Source organism: Argiope bruennichi, chromosome 10 (assembly GCF_947563725.1).
Source record: "Argiope bruennichi chromosome 10, qqArgBrue1.1, whole genome shotgun sequence".
Lineage (NCBI taxonomy): Eukaryota > Metazoa > Arthropoda > Arachnida > Araneae > Araneidae > Argiope > Argiope bruennichi.
In genome coordinates this window covers 11775063-11791827 of record NC_079160.1, presented here as the reverse complement: position 1 = coordinate 11791827, position 16765 = coordinate 11775063, and the positions used below count along the sequence as shown (strand labels likewise).

The 16765-nt window shown below is 28.1% G+C and overlaps 1 protein-coding gene across 1 annotated transcript; it reads left to right on the top strand.

Moving 5' to 3' along the window:
- Nucleotides 1-5623: 5623 nt before the first annotated feature.
- On the top strand, nt 5624-16599 carry LOC129989453 (uncharacterized). Its single transcript, XM_056097996.1, has 3 exons — nt 5624-5700; nt 14925-15223; nt 16464-16599. The coding sequence occupies exons 1-3, from the start codon at nt 5671-5673 to the stop codon at nt 16465-16467; spliced, it is 333 nt and encodes a 110-aa protein (XP_055953971.1). The 5' UTR covers nt 5624-5670; the 3' UTR covers nt 16468-16599.
- The last annotated feature ends 166 nt before the right edge of the window (nt 16600-16765 follow it).

Here is a 16765-nt window from a genome sequence, read left to right as displayed (position 1 = left end):
ATTAAATTTATAAGCATATTTTAGGTTAGTTTTTTTACTTGGGTAATGTTAAAGTTATAGTAGCAACAACAACAATACCCCCCCCCCCCACACACTTTCTGTTTTAGTTTCTCTATTTTTTTTTCTGTCTATATTATTTAAGACGATCATATTAGCTGTATTTAAAAACTGTAAAATATTAAAAAAAAATACTTCACATTTATCGTATGTTATTTTTATATGTATGTTTAAGAATCACAAAAATGGCCTTTCTCTATAAATATCCAATAAAATACCTTAACAGAGAAATCTGAAGAAACTTTATTCTCAAAAAAATAAATTTTGTTCAAATATCCTTCTTTTTTTGTGTGTGTTTGTAGTTAAAACATAATATTTGCGAATCTAAATGTTCAAAAACATGAGTTATTAGAATAATAATAATGATAATAATAATTATATATTAATTTTGTGCGAAAAATAATCTTGTGATAATAATAGTTAAAAAAATAGGTACAAGCCAACTACTATTAGTAAAAAGCTTCTGAAAATACCCTATTTTCTTTATTTTTCTTCATAAAGTGAATTACAAAAGTTAGCGTTATTCAAAAAATTAGACCGAATTCTTTGTAAATAGAGATCGCAGAAAATATTTATATCTTTAATATTATATTTAAATTGTATTTCAATAATTGTATCAATTAATTATTCAAATTAAACAATTAATGTATCTTTTCATTCACAATTTCTAATCTCAAGGCATCTAACATATCTCATAAAATTAACTCATCCAGGTCTTTACATAGCTCATTCATTTCACGCGCTTTTTCATTGCATGAAAAATTCGGCGAGCATAAAGAAGCTCGACTGAAAAATTCATTAATATGAAACTATATTGGTGTGATCCTATAAAAAAACCTTATTTTTTTAGACACTATCTGTCCTTAAGAACACTTATTCAAACAAGACTCAGCGTATGTTAAAATAAGTTCTCTTCTGTGTTCTAACAAGGAAGTATTGGAAATTCTAAACATCTGTTTCCAATTTTACAAACTGAATGTTTTTCCTTTTACTAGGCAAGCGATGTTATCTTTTTAGTCAAAACAATAAACAGTTCTTCTAAACAAGAAGTAGCAGATGGTTGACCTTTGGAGTGTAAAGTGTGTATTGAAAAGAATCTAATTTTCTGAATGCAATGTTACAAAAGAAGATCCAGAGCTTTGACCTTTGCAGTTGCTTTTCTTATTTTTGACATTAGAAAAGGTTGGTAACTCAAGGGATGCTTATAATTATAGATCTAAGTAATTGCTACTGTGAGATAAGTTAGGATGGTCGTAGCATCTGATTACACATTTCCTTTTTAAATACATTTAAAAAATAGCTTACGCAAAATACAGCAAATAAGTGATTGAGCGAAATATGAAATTAATACAAATAATAAAAAAACATGAATATTATTTCATATTACGAAATAAAAAATATTAATATACAAATAATTAAAAACAATATTAATGCAAGCGCTTTGCAAAACAGATTGTTAAGCTACTTTAAAACTATAAAACTACTTGAAAAATACGTACTACTACACGGAGTAGGTATTTTTTTGTATTTTAATAAGAAATTTGACATGGTAATATTCTCGATAGCATCTGAGAATATTACTGAGCAAAAATAATTTTTTCTCTTTTTCAAAATTCCAAAAATTGTTTTAAATTATACATAACCCCGGTAAAAATTATTTTTGATAATAATTGATGCATAATTTCTTTTCTTTATTTTGGCAATTTTTAAAAATATGTTTATGCTCAAGTTACAAAAATAACGCATAGTTTGAAATGAAATTCAAATCATCTTCCTTTTCCATCAAATACTTTGTTGTTTATTTCTTTGATTGTTAAAAGCCACGAAATAAAAAATCCGTACATATTTTCATATTTTTTTGGTTAAATCATAATCAAATTTTCCTTTTCAGTTTTATTTTATTATATTTGTACTTAGAATCTAGAAAAAAGGAACTATTTAGTATACTAGGGAATAAACCCGATTTGTAAAATGATTGAACTTCCTATTTTTGAACCTTATTTTATTTTATTGATTATATGATGTGTGCCAACAGCGGCGTTAACAATGATTAAAAATCCCATTAATTAGATAATTAGATAACAAATTTAGAATTTAGAGGTAAAAGAAGATACCTTCCCTAAAAGATATAAACACATGTTGATATAAAAGACATAAAAATGGATATATATATATATATATATATATATATATATATATATATATATATATATAACAAGGTAAAGGGATTAAAGTAGCATAACGTACAATACGTGTCACATAAAGCATTAAATTTTGAAAAAAACAGAATGGAAGTAAAGTTATGAAAACGAAAAAATAAATAAATTAATAAGTTAATAAAGATGCATAAACTAAGAAAATAAATAAAAAATATACAGGCAAACATTTTCGAATGTCAGTCTGCATAATTATACGAGAACACAATTACTTAAAACAGCCAAAAGGCTTGGCAAATTAAATCTGTAATATAAATATTTTCAATAGAATAATAATTCTCTGTCACAATTGGGGCCCAATCGATGAAGAAAAAGACTAAAAATCTACATTCAGTTTTTTTTTACTTTCTCTGTATGATGTATGAAGAAAGCTTTGTAATCGTCAAAAAATTCGTGATTTTGACGAATCTCCACCAGATTTTCCTGAGTTCGAAAAACACATTGTTGGAAAATGTCCATCTGTCTCTCTGTGACAAAGATAACTAAAAAAACGTTTTGAGCTAGACGAATGGAATTCAGTATTCTGTCTTTATATCAACTTTGTAAATTTCTATCAAATTTTGAACAAACTCCGCTAAGAAGAAGTCTGTCTGTTCTGCGTTTCGAATATAATTTAACAGGATAACTTCAAAACGAAGAGAGCTAGCTAGATAAAATTCGATACATATAACTAACATCTATAATCTAGACACTTTTCAAATTTTGAGCCAAATCCAACAAGGAGTTGACCGTCTTTCCGTCTGTTCTTTCAGAAACATGAAAACGTGATAACTCAAAGACGCGATGATTTAATATATATCTAATTTAGTATATGGATTCTGGGAATACATTTCTAGTTTTGTGTTAAATTTTTGTTTCGGTCGGTTTGGAAAAAGCATCTAAAATACAAATTCGATTTTCGGATACTAATAATCATATGATAGATTCAGAAAAAATACTCAATTTACCCCAAAGATAAATGTTTCGTAACTATTGTACGCCAATACCCTGCAAGGCGTTCACCTTTATTAGAGAGTATGCGAAAAAGTTTTGAAGAGACCACTCCCATTGGTTTGTTTAGGAAGGCAAATGACTATTATTTATACGTAAGTGAAGCTGACAGTTTTTTTTAAAAGAGTAATATTTGACAGTGACAGTAACATGAGATTAATGTTAGAGACATGTTTGAATTTTCGATGACGGTGTGACACAATTTCCAATTACAAACAAAGTATCCCAGGTGCTGTAGGAAAAGCTTTCTTTTGTATAATAAAAATGGATTGAAATTCTAATTCAATTTAATTTTCCAGATTTCCCTGATTTTTTTGTATGATTTCCATAGATTTTTGATGAAATACAGTTATCTGCTTTTAAATTCGTGAGACAATTGCATTTTGAAAAAAACTTTTGTATTTCGTGAAAAAAATGAATGCAGCTCTGCTTTTTTTTGGAGAAAGATGATTTTCTTTTGAACTATCATTTCAATTTTTTTCAAATACTTTTATCATTTTTCCTCCGACAATTTAATAAATCTTCTTTACTGTAAAGAAGATTTATATAAATTCATTGATTTACATCAATTATACAATGAAATCATCTGCGGTTTTATTCCTGAATATTCAAATAACAGTTGAGCTTATAACTTTTATATTTGAATCAATAATTAAAGAAAATGAATGAATACTCTGAAAATTTTCAAATTCATCAACTGTTAATTATTAATTGTACTTTTTAAATACTTAGCAATTTCCATGTCTGTAAACATGGAATATTGCAATCAATTCCTTTTTCAGTCACTTCCTCTTGTATTAGAATTCTAAAATTTTATACAATTATTGGCTTAGAAATTTTTAATAATTTTAGAACATTTAATTATCAATTAATAAATTATTCAAGTTAAATACTGATTTCTTTGAAGCAGCTTCAGTTAGAAAGTAATTTTCGAATTATTATATTCTATAATATTTGTAACTTTGAAATAAATTAAAGAAAGATAAAAAAAATTAATGGCGGTTTTATTAGAGTAGTAGAAAAGAGGAAATAATATGTTTTTATCTAAAATCAAACATTATTGTAAAGAAATAAAGATACTTTTTGTAATCATACGGAAGAAATTCTTGAATATTAATTGAAAATTCCTATATATCATAATATGATAAAATTTCAATTTTTTTAGAATATTTCAATCAAAATCTCACGCTTTTATTTGGGCCCAATAATAATTTTGAATAAAAAAATCTTAAAGTAAGAAATTAAAAGTATTATAAAGAACATGAATTAAGAATTTACTCTTAGAATAGGATTATTGGTACAAATATTTAACTTTTTTTATAAAATGTCAAATATATTGATTAGGAACAAAAATATTTATTCTAAGAAATCTAGAATATCAATAGAAGATATTTTTCTTCAGGGTGAAATTTATATGATTGTGTAGAATATGGATAGAATTTTCTTGAGTTTCATGGATTCACAGTTTTTCTTTTGACCGCTTCTTCTTCTTTAACACACCGATAAAGGAATTTCTAGAAGTTTCTATGTATAGGTTTATTATTTATCACTTGATTTGTGTAGTGTTTTTGAAAAGAATACCTCAAATGATTTTTTCCTCGCTTCCATATCTGTTACTGAGTTTTTAAATTTCATATACTTGGTAGTCTCAATAACAATATATACTATTCTAATATATTTTGAACTTAATTAACAGTTAGTTAATATAAATAAATGTTTAAGGGTCTTGATAATCAATGTGAGAAAAAGTATATTTATTGTAAATTCCATAGTAATGAATTACAAATTAAAGATAAAAAATCAATAATTATTAAAATAAAAAAAACGGTTAGTTTTTTTTGTATACTTATTTTTTTATTATCTTCACTTTAATTATCGTTGAATATTAAGCTAATAAATATTTCTGACTATACCTATATATTTTATTATATTTTATATATATTATTATTTATTATTTTTTTAATATTATTTTTTTTTATTTTCATAAATGTTTTTGAAAAGGTGTAGCGATGTTTATACATATTCAGTTATTAATTTTTAAATAATTATGATTAGAATGAGAAACGTATTCCACGATCTGGAAAACCGTAATGAAACAAAGATTCTCGATTCGGTATCATTATTTTTGTAACACATTGAATAAGAACTGTCCGTCACGACTGGCCGATCCGGCTAAGTGGGCGCTCGTTCTTTTCCTTTCGGAATCACCCAGCCCTGACACCCACAACAATCGCGCCAAAAACAGGGAGTCGCACAAAAGGGAAAGTTTGGAAAATAATCCATCACGAACATCGAGAATAATTTCTGCCACTCCCACTCCACTCCTCCTCCGCCGACTCTTATAAAGAGAGACACCTGCCGTTTTCTCGGAGTAAAAAGGTTTCTCTCTCCTTAACTGGTAGCAAACATGACTTCGCTGAGCAGCAGACGATATTGTGTAAGTGATCGTGGTTCTTATTTTTTTTTTCAAATATTATTTTGTGAGCTAAAATTTATATTTTTCGTTGAACTTATTTAGGAAATCATTTTTTTTTTTGAAAAACATTAGAAATTAACAAAATTTCTGATTTCTTTATGATTTTTAGATTTTTTTTTTTGGATTTGGAATCTTTCAATAATATGAATTAAAATTAGATCATTATTGCATTGATAAGAAACATGAGAAACTTTATTGAAACCAATTTTTTACAAATAAATAATTTAAATATTTTTTCATTTTTCAAATTTTTATATTTATGGAGATGTCTATAACAAAGAAAGCAAAAAATATATACACTGGCAACTTACTTTTTTTATTGCTTCATGTTTTAAATTGAAAAATATTGGTAAAATTTAGATTTCACATTCCTTTCTAAATATGCAAAAGTACTGGAAGGTTTAAATGATCTTTTTTGTTTTCATCATGATTTTTTTTGTTTTTATTTTTTTATTTGTTAATTATAGATTTTTAAGTTGAATTTTCCGTAGATTTGGAATTTTTTGATTAGAGGATTTCAAAATCGAATTGTCACTCCGTAGAGAAAATAGGTTTAGAAAGTAACAGAATAAGATTTTTCTAATTAAATAATTTTAACATATGCAACTTATGAAATTTTATTAATATGTCATTATAAAATTTATATAAAAATATTTATGATATAAAATTAAAAAAAAATATTGAGTATTTCTTAAAGAAGACCCTATATTGGTTTTAGTAGAAAATATTTCTCATCTGACAACAAATATAACTTCGCTATGTTGATCTTGATAGATCTTGAATAATTTGAAGCTATTTTAAAGAGAAATGAAATCTTTTCTTCATATTTTAAACAAAATGCAGGTACCTTTTTTGGTTTGTTAAAATTGTTAATTAAAATTTCCTCGATTTTGGGTACAAAGTTAAAAAAAAATATTATTTATTTATTTATTATTGTTTTATAAATTAATTTATCAGAAAATTGCAGTTTAATAAAAGCAGGTGAAAGACTAGGATCGTCTTCGTTGCATAGAAAAATTTTATTCCTTTTCAAATTTATAATTATATTTTTGCCTTTTACAGAAATGAACCATGACAAGAAAATCTAAAAATAAACGAAATTGTAACTAAAATACAATATTACTAAATATTTTAAGCCATTGTATTATGATTTATATGAGATAATTTTTCAAAAATGAAGCGAAATTTTATATATTTGTATCTTATATGGATTAATTACACTTTGAAATTTTCATATCGAAATATAAAATGTACGTTATGAAAGTAATTGCAATAAATTATTTTTTTTCCCTAAAAAAATGTTATTCATTTTTTAATGCCAGAAACATAAAAAAAGACTCCCTAATTTCGAAAACCCTTATACAAAACTTAAGAAAAAATGAAAGGGAACCCATGGGAAGGTCCTTCTTTTGTCCTGTTTGCAATATGGCTCAATTTCTTGAAAAAATCATAGCATGGTAAAGAGGAAGCGAAACCAAGATCACATGTCAAATTTCATTTTACAAGCCTGTTTTAAAGTCTTCGCGTTTTATTTATAAAACTCTATACTAAATTTCACATAACTTACTCGTTGCATTTTAGAATGATCCTGCTCACATTCTGTTCGTTTCAGTATCCTGAGACGACTACTTTTCGACGATTCTATCTCACTAAGGGGTGAGACGTGGAAGCATTAGCACATTTCCAGAATTCTTCGTCATTCTTTCACCTTGATATTTGCCCTATTTGATATTTTTTCGTTCAATTTTTTTTATGTGAATTTCGTGTCGTTTTTGATCGTAGTATTTTATTTTAATTCACTCCGCAAGTAATCCATGTTTACTTTATTGTTAAATATAAACATCCCCTCTTTTCATTACATACGTTTATAGTAAGTATGACACAATATGACACACTTACTATGCTTCGTAATACAATAATAGACATCGAGTATGCACCTTGGTCAATTTTGGTTTGACCACTTAGATCTAATCTTTGACAGATTTACAATTTGAATGGATATCGGAATTTTATTAAGTAGATTGCTACGTTTTTCAGTAAAGAAGAAATGGAAAGAGGGACAAAGTTACCTCTAATTTTTTCAACAGAAAGGAATCGCAATATGTATTTTTGATATAAAAAAAACCATACCAAATTTCATTCGTCTAGATTGTTGGATTGTCACCTTCACAGGTGAACATAATTTCAAAAAAGGTTAATCTCGGACTCAGGGGAAGTGTGAAGCGTCTAGAAATTTATCAAAATTTGGAGGTTGAATATTTTAACGATACAAATATTTCTTATAAACGAACTTGAAGTACATGAATGTAAGCAAGCATTTTTGCTATAATGCATGGATATTTCATATTCATTCAATTGAAATCTCCCTTAAATAATAATATTTTCTTCGAACTATTACGCCCATACAAGTTCTATTTCATTTCAGTTTTAAAAACTGAAGGCAGCTGTTCTCGTGTTAAAATCTTTTTGTTATGAAAATAAAATATAATTTATAATTCTTGCAGATTCGAGCAAACTTAAAAGTAAAATACCTAGAAAATAAATAAAAATTTATTACAAAATATCTCAATATCGTGTGTAAAATTTCATTCCAACAGAGAAAGTCATAGCAAAATTTGATTTGATTTTATAATTTTGATACCAAGATTATCAGTTAAATTTTAAAAATCATGCTAATAGCATTTCTTAGTTATATCGTTCACATATCCACAAACACAAAGACCGATGTACAAAATATTCTCTATTATATTAACTCACTGATTTGCGATTTTATGATAAAATAGTGTATCAAATTTATCCATCTAGATCTATCTGGTGTTTCCGACCTTTACTTTTGCCTGGACATGTATACATACTTTTGCCTGGACATCTTGACATGTATATTTTTTTTTCTAATTTTTTTCTCCTTACTCTCCTTTTCTCCCACCCCAACAGATCCGCACATTTTTTAAATTTATTAAATAGCATTGAAGTCTTAGGTTAGCATATAAATCAGGAGATTTGAATCATTTTAATAACAATATATGGAAGACAGAGCTTCACCCGGCAGTATTTTTTAAATCGTGTTTTTTCAGTGTAAACATTAAGATACAAATCACATATTGATGACAGATGAATATTTTTTAATATTATCTACGTATGAAATAATAATTGAAATAAAAAAAACGTGAAAGCACTCATAGTTTAATATATTATTCGAAACCATCTGATATATTACAGCATTCATTTTACAGTTTATCTGTCATTATACCTATATTTTTGAAATCGCACTCACTTTTACGATGTTGAAATCGGGTCCGATATGGCGCTATAATACATTGCCAGCTTGAGAGCAGATAAAAAAAAACTTTCATACTTATAAAAAAATGTTTTGTGTGTGTGTAAAATAGCGCTTATATATATATATATATCAACTCTTAGAAATCTAATCGAATAACTGCAAGTAAAACTAGTGACAGTGGTCAGTCTCTTTACACTTTAAATAATGTGCCTAATAAAGGCGTTATCTCAGAGAATGCCCTGCAAGATACAGACGTGATAAAGTTATAAAATTACCAAATATTTACCTTTTGCGTGAAGTTCGCTTTTTTTACTAAATCTATCGAGTGTACTTGGCGAATTTTTTGGCGGTTAATCCCTGTCATGCTGTTAATAGTATAATTTGTCTTTTTAGACGCGTTTTACATAACCAGTTGAAACTAAAATTTGTGGTCACAAAATCACATAAATTCGGTATTTTTGAATCACTGCATTTTTGCATTATAGTGTTTACATGCTTTTGAAAATACAGACAGACAGACAGTCAACCCCTAGTTGGATGTTGACTCAAAATGTCATAGGTGTCTATACTCTAGATGTTTAAATCTGTTTACCAGATTTTTATCCGTCTAGCTCTCTTCATTTTGTAGTTATCGTGTTAACTTATGTTCGAACAGCCTGACAGACAGACTTCCTCTGAACAGACTTTCCGCAGAATTTTGTAGAAATCCACCCATATAGTGTAGTCACATTTCATCCGTCCAGCTCAAAATGTTTTTGAGTTATCCTTGTCACAGATTAACAGATATAATGCAAAAATTGGTTTTTTGAACTCGGAGAGATCTAAAATATAAAGATTCGTCAAAATATCGATTTCGGATTTTTTTGACGATCTCTATACTTTGTAAACGAGAAAGTAAGTATATCATATTAGAAAAGTATCGGGAGTTATCCTGGTGAGAATTCAGTATGCAACACCATTCTGCTCTGAAATTGCATTAGAATATAAGTTATTTTTTTCTTTCCTTCCTTGAGCTTTGGTCACTTACAGTGCCACTTATAAATCAGCTAACCTGCATTTTGAATCTAAAATATAGTGCACATTCCCCCCCCCCTTTCTTGGTGGATTTATTCTACCAAAAATTATTCAATACACTTCCTGAAATGCGATTACTTGAAAGCCGTCATCCAGGTTAATGTTATGAAAAACATTCTCTCTGCCGTACGCAATTTTCGCTCTTTTGCATTCAAGTTGCCGCCTAAACGTACGTTTCCATAGAAACATATCTCCATCATGGTGATAACAGTTGGTCTCACCATGGCAACCAACAGAGCATTGTGAAGGAACGGAACAAGATTACATCCTCATAGGTTGAGCATGTAAATTTTCCGCGTCATTATACTTGTATTTGTCATTAGAGAAGTAAGAACATTTTTAGGAGATTTAGCCACTTATCTTTCACTTGTCAGCGCCATTTTGATAAAAAAAAACCCACATTTAATTCGATCTCATTAATGTCCAAAAATGATGCTTTTTTTCTGAATGGAAATTGAAACTGGAAGGATATTAATAGAACCGGTTTCGTCTGAAAGACTTTTGATGTCCTTTTAATGAGATCTTAACTGTTATTACAGAGATTATTTTCCTTTGGAAGCTTCCGAAATATTCGGCGTTTCACTTTCACCAATCAGGAATTTCCACGTTTCCTGAACAATGTTTTTTTTTTTAAACTAATACTTGAAGGATGGGTGTTTATAGAAGTAAATTACTTCTTAAAATATCTTGGCGATTAAAATTTTATTTTATATTTAGTATTTTTACCTGTGTATCAAATTTACCCTGTATATCAAAATTTTGGATCTAATCCATCAGAGTATTGAACATCTGCCAATCAGTATTTGCGAGTATATGAATGCTGCAAATGAAATTCTGTATCAGGTCTGTAATTAATATTAAAGATCTGTTAGAAATTTGGGATCGAAACTGTAGAAATAGAAGTTCCAAGACAGGGAATTTACATGTTCAGCTTTCTTTTTCGAAGTACAAGACGTTTCGCAATGTCTTGTATTCGTACGAAATAGTTCAGAGCTAGTCAAATTTCAACAATTTTATTCTATTTAATTGTCTTATAAATACTTTTTATCGTATATTTTATGTTGTACCTGGACATAGAAAAGCAAAATTTAAACGCAATTAATCAATTAGCTAATAAGTAAATTCTAAAAAATCTATAATAAAATAAATCAGAGAAATAAGTAACATTGGGAGGAATTTAAAAATATCCCAGCTTTTTTAATCTGCATTATTATCAAATGCAGAAATGTTAACTTCTATTTTGGCGTCAAGCAATTCAGAGAGTTTTTTTAAAGTTTAAAATGACTGATTTATTGGTATGCGAATAAAATTAAACTTGATTAAAAATTAGTTATGGAATCGTAAACTTCACGTTTTAGTTACATTATTCTATGATGAATTGTAACAAAAGTTAATGAGCCGAGGTCTGTATTTTTTATTCTTTTATATTAATGCTTATTCCTTTTATTAGATCCTCGCAAACCATTTGGAATTATTACTAATATTTTCTTTCTGCAATTTAATTTTTTTTTGTATTTGGTTCTACTAGATCACTATTTATTTCGATCCATTTTTAATGATTAATTTCGATTTTTGTTCTTGAGTGGTTTTAATTCGTAAGTTCCCGTTACTTTATTGTTTACTTTTAAAGTTACTACATATTTAGATCAAAAATGTGCCGCACAAAATATATTTTGAAATTTCTTAAATACTTTGCCACTGTGCACAAGATTTGCTTCTATAACTTTCGTTAGCTAATCTAATAATCAGATCTGAGATGTTGTTAACAAAATAACAGTCCATCTATACGGGTACATCTACTAATAACAAAATCATTAATGAAATTAGAAGATTAGATTATTGCCGAAACCACACAACCGGACAAAATTCCAGATTTTCAAGACATCAAGAAGTGAATAAAAATATCGATTGCAAAACCCGATCTTTACGAGGATGAAAATGTCAAGTTAAATAAAAGAATATAAAAATGGAGAACGTGTTACACGACGTGAACCGGAAAAGGGAAGAAAGGCTTGTTTGAAGAGATTATTCGCTCGTTTCCCTATTCATCTAAAAATAAAAATAAACCCATTCTTAAATAAATGGCAAACTATCATAATCGGATTACAGAATTTTCTAATTCAAACAAAATACAAATTTAGAATAAAGGACGACATTCCGTTTTCTCTTTGTCCCATTACGTCAGCTAAATTTTTTTTTCTTATAAATACTTACCTTCTTAAAAATTTATTTTTAAATATATTCATGTTTTTACATTAGATCAGGATCTTAAACACTTAAACGATAACAAGACTGAAAATGCTCTTAACAAAATGCAGCACTGTTGATCCCCTTTGGATATAAATCATGAATAATTTAATTTTCCTTCTCTATTTCTTTGATGGAATCGTATCTTTATTTTAATTTTTTCTTGAAATCAATTTCTGACTAGCATTTACTTGTAGTCTTTCAATGCTAATTCGATTAGTTAATAATATTTTTTAACAGCTTGAAGTTTTTCATTTTATATTTGTCTTTCCATGTGGAAAATGCTCTTAACTGCCATATCATTGGTAGAAGCTATTGCCACTGTGGAGAAGTAAATTGCCATATCGCACTGATTTTGGATCGACAGAAAGTCATTTATATTTTGTGGAAAGTCTTCATTCATTGAAGGCTGAATATCTTGAGATTGAACACCGATGAAAACTTTTGAAATTTATTTACGTCATGCCTATATTTCGGTATATTTTATATGCTATATGGATATTGATTTAGCTGAAAAAATTGCTAAGTAGACTAAATTTCAATTCTTAATTGAAAATCTTTTTCAGCTTCAAATATATTTTTATCCGTCTGATATCATAAGTTAAAAATATCTTTACATCATAAAAGTAAGTAAAATATGTTTTTAATAGTTTTAATAATATTAGTAGGATGCATTGATAAATAAAAAAATTGAGCAAAGGCTTTTTTACGCTTAGAACTGAGAGGAAACAAAATCTCCTAGATATTTTTTAATACTGGAGTTTGAAGAGAGAAATGTAAAATGCTTTAATACTTTTAAGCTAATTGTAGGATTAATTTTGAGTAATTTCTTGCCATTCTATTTTTTATCCTTAGTATTCGTCTTTTCGTTAGAGAGGCGTGGTAATATGGAGAAGAGTATGCCTACTTGAGTATCATTTTTGGTCATATGACTAGGGTTTAAAAATTATGATGTTCATTTCAAAGAAGCATTCATGTTTATTTAAAACATGACACTCATTTAAGTAAACAGTCTATGCGGCAATTTTTTAATAGTCTATTTATATGTAGTAATCACCTCTGTGTTGGTACAATAATATTCGGAGGTACAAACTATCTTCAGGATCAATGTAATTTTTCATTGACCAGTTTCGTTGACATTTGAAATTTAAAATAATAATAATAAGTTATGGCATAATTGGCGTAAATTATGATTTAAAAAATTCTTTTGTTAATAAACAGATTACCAGCTGTAGAAAATTTCCATTATTTTAATTCATATAATCTAAGAACATTTATATTGGATTACATACATTTTTAGCATTTACTGAAAAATTAAATCCACATTATAATTAATCCAGAGGGATAAGGCTATGCAGGACCAAGGTCTATTCTCAAAGTTTTAAAAGACCCAATTCCATCATCTTATATGGTCACGTAATATTCCTGGAGGTCAAATCTCCTATAGCTAATATGGTGTGTAAGTTTGAAAAGGGATAATCGACTCATGTATCCTCTTGTCATTTTATCATGGTTTAAATATGAAACCCATCCTGAAACCGTTTCATGTTACTTAAAAATGGTATATTATAAGTGCTACACAAAACTAAATTGCTTCAGGTGTATTTTATTTTTAGCTGATTCTCTGAAACTGTTTTCCCTAGATTGTGAAAGAATTTTGCATAAATAAATTATTTATAGGTATATTTCATTTATTGGCAAGGCATATTATTATTGCAAAGACTTTTTGCAGATTTAAAAAAATAATATCCAGAAGTTGTAGATTTGATTAAGATATTGTCATTTCAGGGAGATTAAACAAGCCATCCTTTGTATGAAATAAAAATGATCTATTTCTAAAATTTCAAAAAAAAATTTTATGTTATACTGCCGATCTATATATAAATCAAACGGGAAGATTTCTGATTAGAATTCGATATGTAGAAATACATATATCAAATTTTCATTGATTTCATACTAAAAAAATAGTTAATTTTTAGGATTAAAGAACACTTTAAATTGTTACCTATTAAATTTAATTTTAAAAATTCATAAATAACGACGGTTTTCCAATAGTGTTGATATCATATATGTCTTTTATAAATATGTATGATATTTTATATTTACCAACGTTTTATTTTATATGTAATTTAAGCTGAACGTAGAGGATCCTACAGAAATCTTAATGCAAAACTTATTTAATATTACAATTCCCGTCCCTAGGATATATAGGACCACAGAAATTCAGAATAACATATGATTCTCTGTCAAATATTGAATGCTTTCTTGTCCGCACATCCAAGAATTTAAGAATTTCTATTGAAGCAAGAATCAATAAAAGTGGTTTTTTTTATTTAATTTATATTTTTTTTATAAACGAAATCAAGGTCAATCTAGAGGATTGCAGTTGGCGCATATCATTTTTATTCGAAAATATTATATGTAATATATAGAAATTTTATTTTTTTTATAGCAAATTATTGTTCAATAATTCAGAAAATGCATATCTTTCCGATTTATAGAAGCTCGATATGTGAGGTTTCCCCTGTAGTTAAATTTGCGAAGGGCTTTTTGGTTAAATATTATTCCCCATTGGTATTTTCAGGTTTTCCTGTGTGCGATGATCCTTCTATGTGTGGTGGGCTCTTCCGCAGGTGGAATTACAGGACATAGCGGAATCGTACTGCACGTCAACAAATACGGTCATTTCAGCGGTCACAGCTCCCACTATGACTACAGATTCTACCCAGAGAAGAGCCTCCTGGACCATCTGATGGATCACCACCACAATCCCTACTCATACCCATCAGAAGACCCTTATGGCTACTCGGGTGAGCAAGATTTCTATGGAGACCATGAGCCACTCTACTACTTCCAGCACGAGCACATGCCCGCCTATCACAGGTAAGTTAGAATACTACGAGAGCCCAACTGGTATGTTTTCACTATTATTGATAAAAATAACAGTCGTCTAGTGGGTAATCTACGAGTCGAAATGTAGCAGCGCATTGCTTAAGGTGCATTCCTGAACACCTTGTTTTAATCTATCTAAATAAAATGCTAACGTACATATCGAAGGTTGTAGCTAAGTCGTTCTCTTGGCTCCAGATGGCGCTACTATAAAAACAAGAGACGCTCCCCCACCGCCTTAAAATCGCTGTCTTCGTAACAGCGGGCTTGTCGATGGCAAGCGCCATAAGAAACAACAAACATATTGAAGATTTTTAAGCTGTATTGACTTCAAAGTTTCACAGAAATAATTTATAGAATTGCAAAATATTAGAAATGTTCTGAATATGGTTCGCCGGATCATGAAAAGCGAGAGAAAATGAAATCAAGAAATATGCTTCAAATAGAGAGTTTAATTCACCTCAAAACATAGACTTAATTTTCGCCAGATGGGTAACAATTAAAACTTGTCCATAAAGGTTATGCCATAAATAAAAGAATAGAAAAAGTGATTTAAAATAATTTACGGGCTTATCGACCGCTATTGTGTGATTCTGTTTTATGTTTGATTTATTTATCATTCTTTCTTTTTAAAATTTGATCCAAATTATAACAACCCATAAAAAATTTATTTAATATCGCAGCAACTTATCTGAATATAAATGCAGAAATTAAGACCATGAAAAGTATTGTTTTAAATATAATTAAAAAAGATCTAAAGATTTATTAAATTTAGAGGAAAACAGTAATGTCTTCGAAAAGCCAATGTTTTAAATTTTAAAGCGATTTAAAAATGGGTTTCATACGGTAATAGGCTCGAAAGTCATTGAAGTAGTTATCGATTAATATTTAATTAATTAAAAATCTCATTAAAATTCGAAAACCTAATGCTCATTAAATAACTAAAGACGAAGTTTGGTATTCTAGGTGTAATTTCGGTATTCTGCAAAGTGTTTTAAAAGATTTTCGCATCACGCTATTTGCAGAAAATAAGTTAGCTTATAAATCTTGCCTTCATAAAATGTTCTTTTATCGTATATTAATATGATTGTTTTTAAAAACTGTTTTATTAAATTTATTATTATTAAATATGATTTATACGCTGAAAAATAGGTTAATAATCTTGATTTATAAAAAAAGAAGAAAACTCTTTCTTCTAAATTAAAAATAATGAGACAGTTTTTTTTATTTACAGGTAACCGGATGGACAACACGCAACCATTTTATGAATCATCTTCATCTTCGGAGTAGCAAAGAAAAATATCTTCCGGATCCATTCTGTTCTTGTACATATCCCATTTCACCCATTTAATAAAGTCATCATTAATTTATGGCTGATCATCTTTCTCTATAATGCACATATTTCTGTAAACTCAGAGGAATAATTTATAATGCACACATTTTTTGTCAATTAGGCGGAAACCTCAACAATACATACATTTATGCACGTTTCCTTTTCAACATTTTCTTACACTAACACATTGTGGAACATTTTGT

What these genes read in the sequence shown, in the direction of transcription:
- LOC129989453 (XM_056097996.1), top strand. Translation starts at nt 5,671, where the DNA reads ATGACTTCGCTGAGCAGCAGACGATATTGT. An exon ending in TGAGCAGCAGACGATATTGT is followed by an intron (nt 5,701 to 14,924) that starts GTAAGTGATCGT and finishes TGGTATTTTCAG; the next exon opens with GTTTTCCTGTGTGCGATGAT.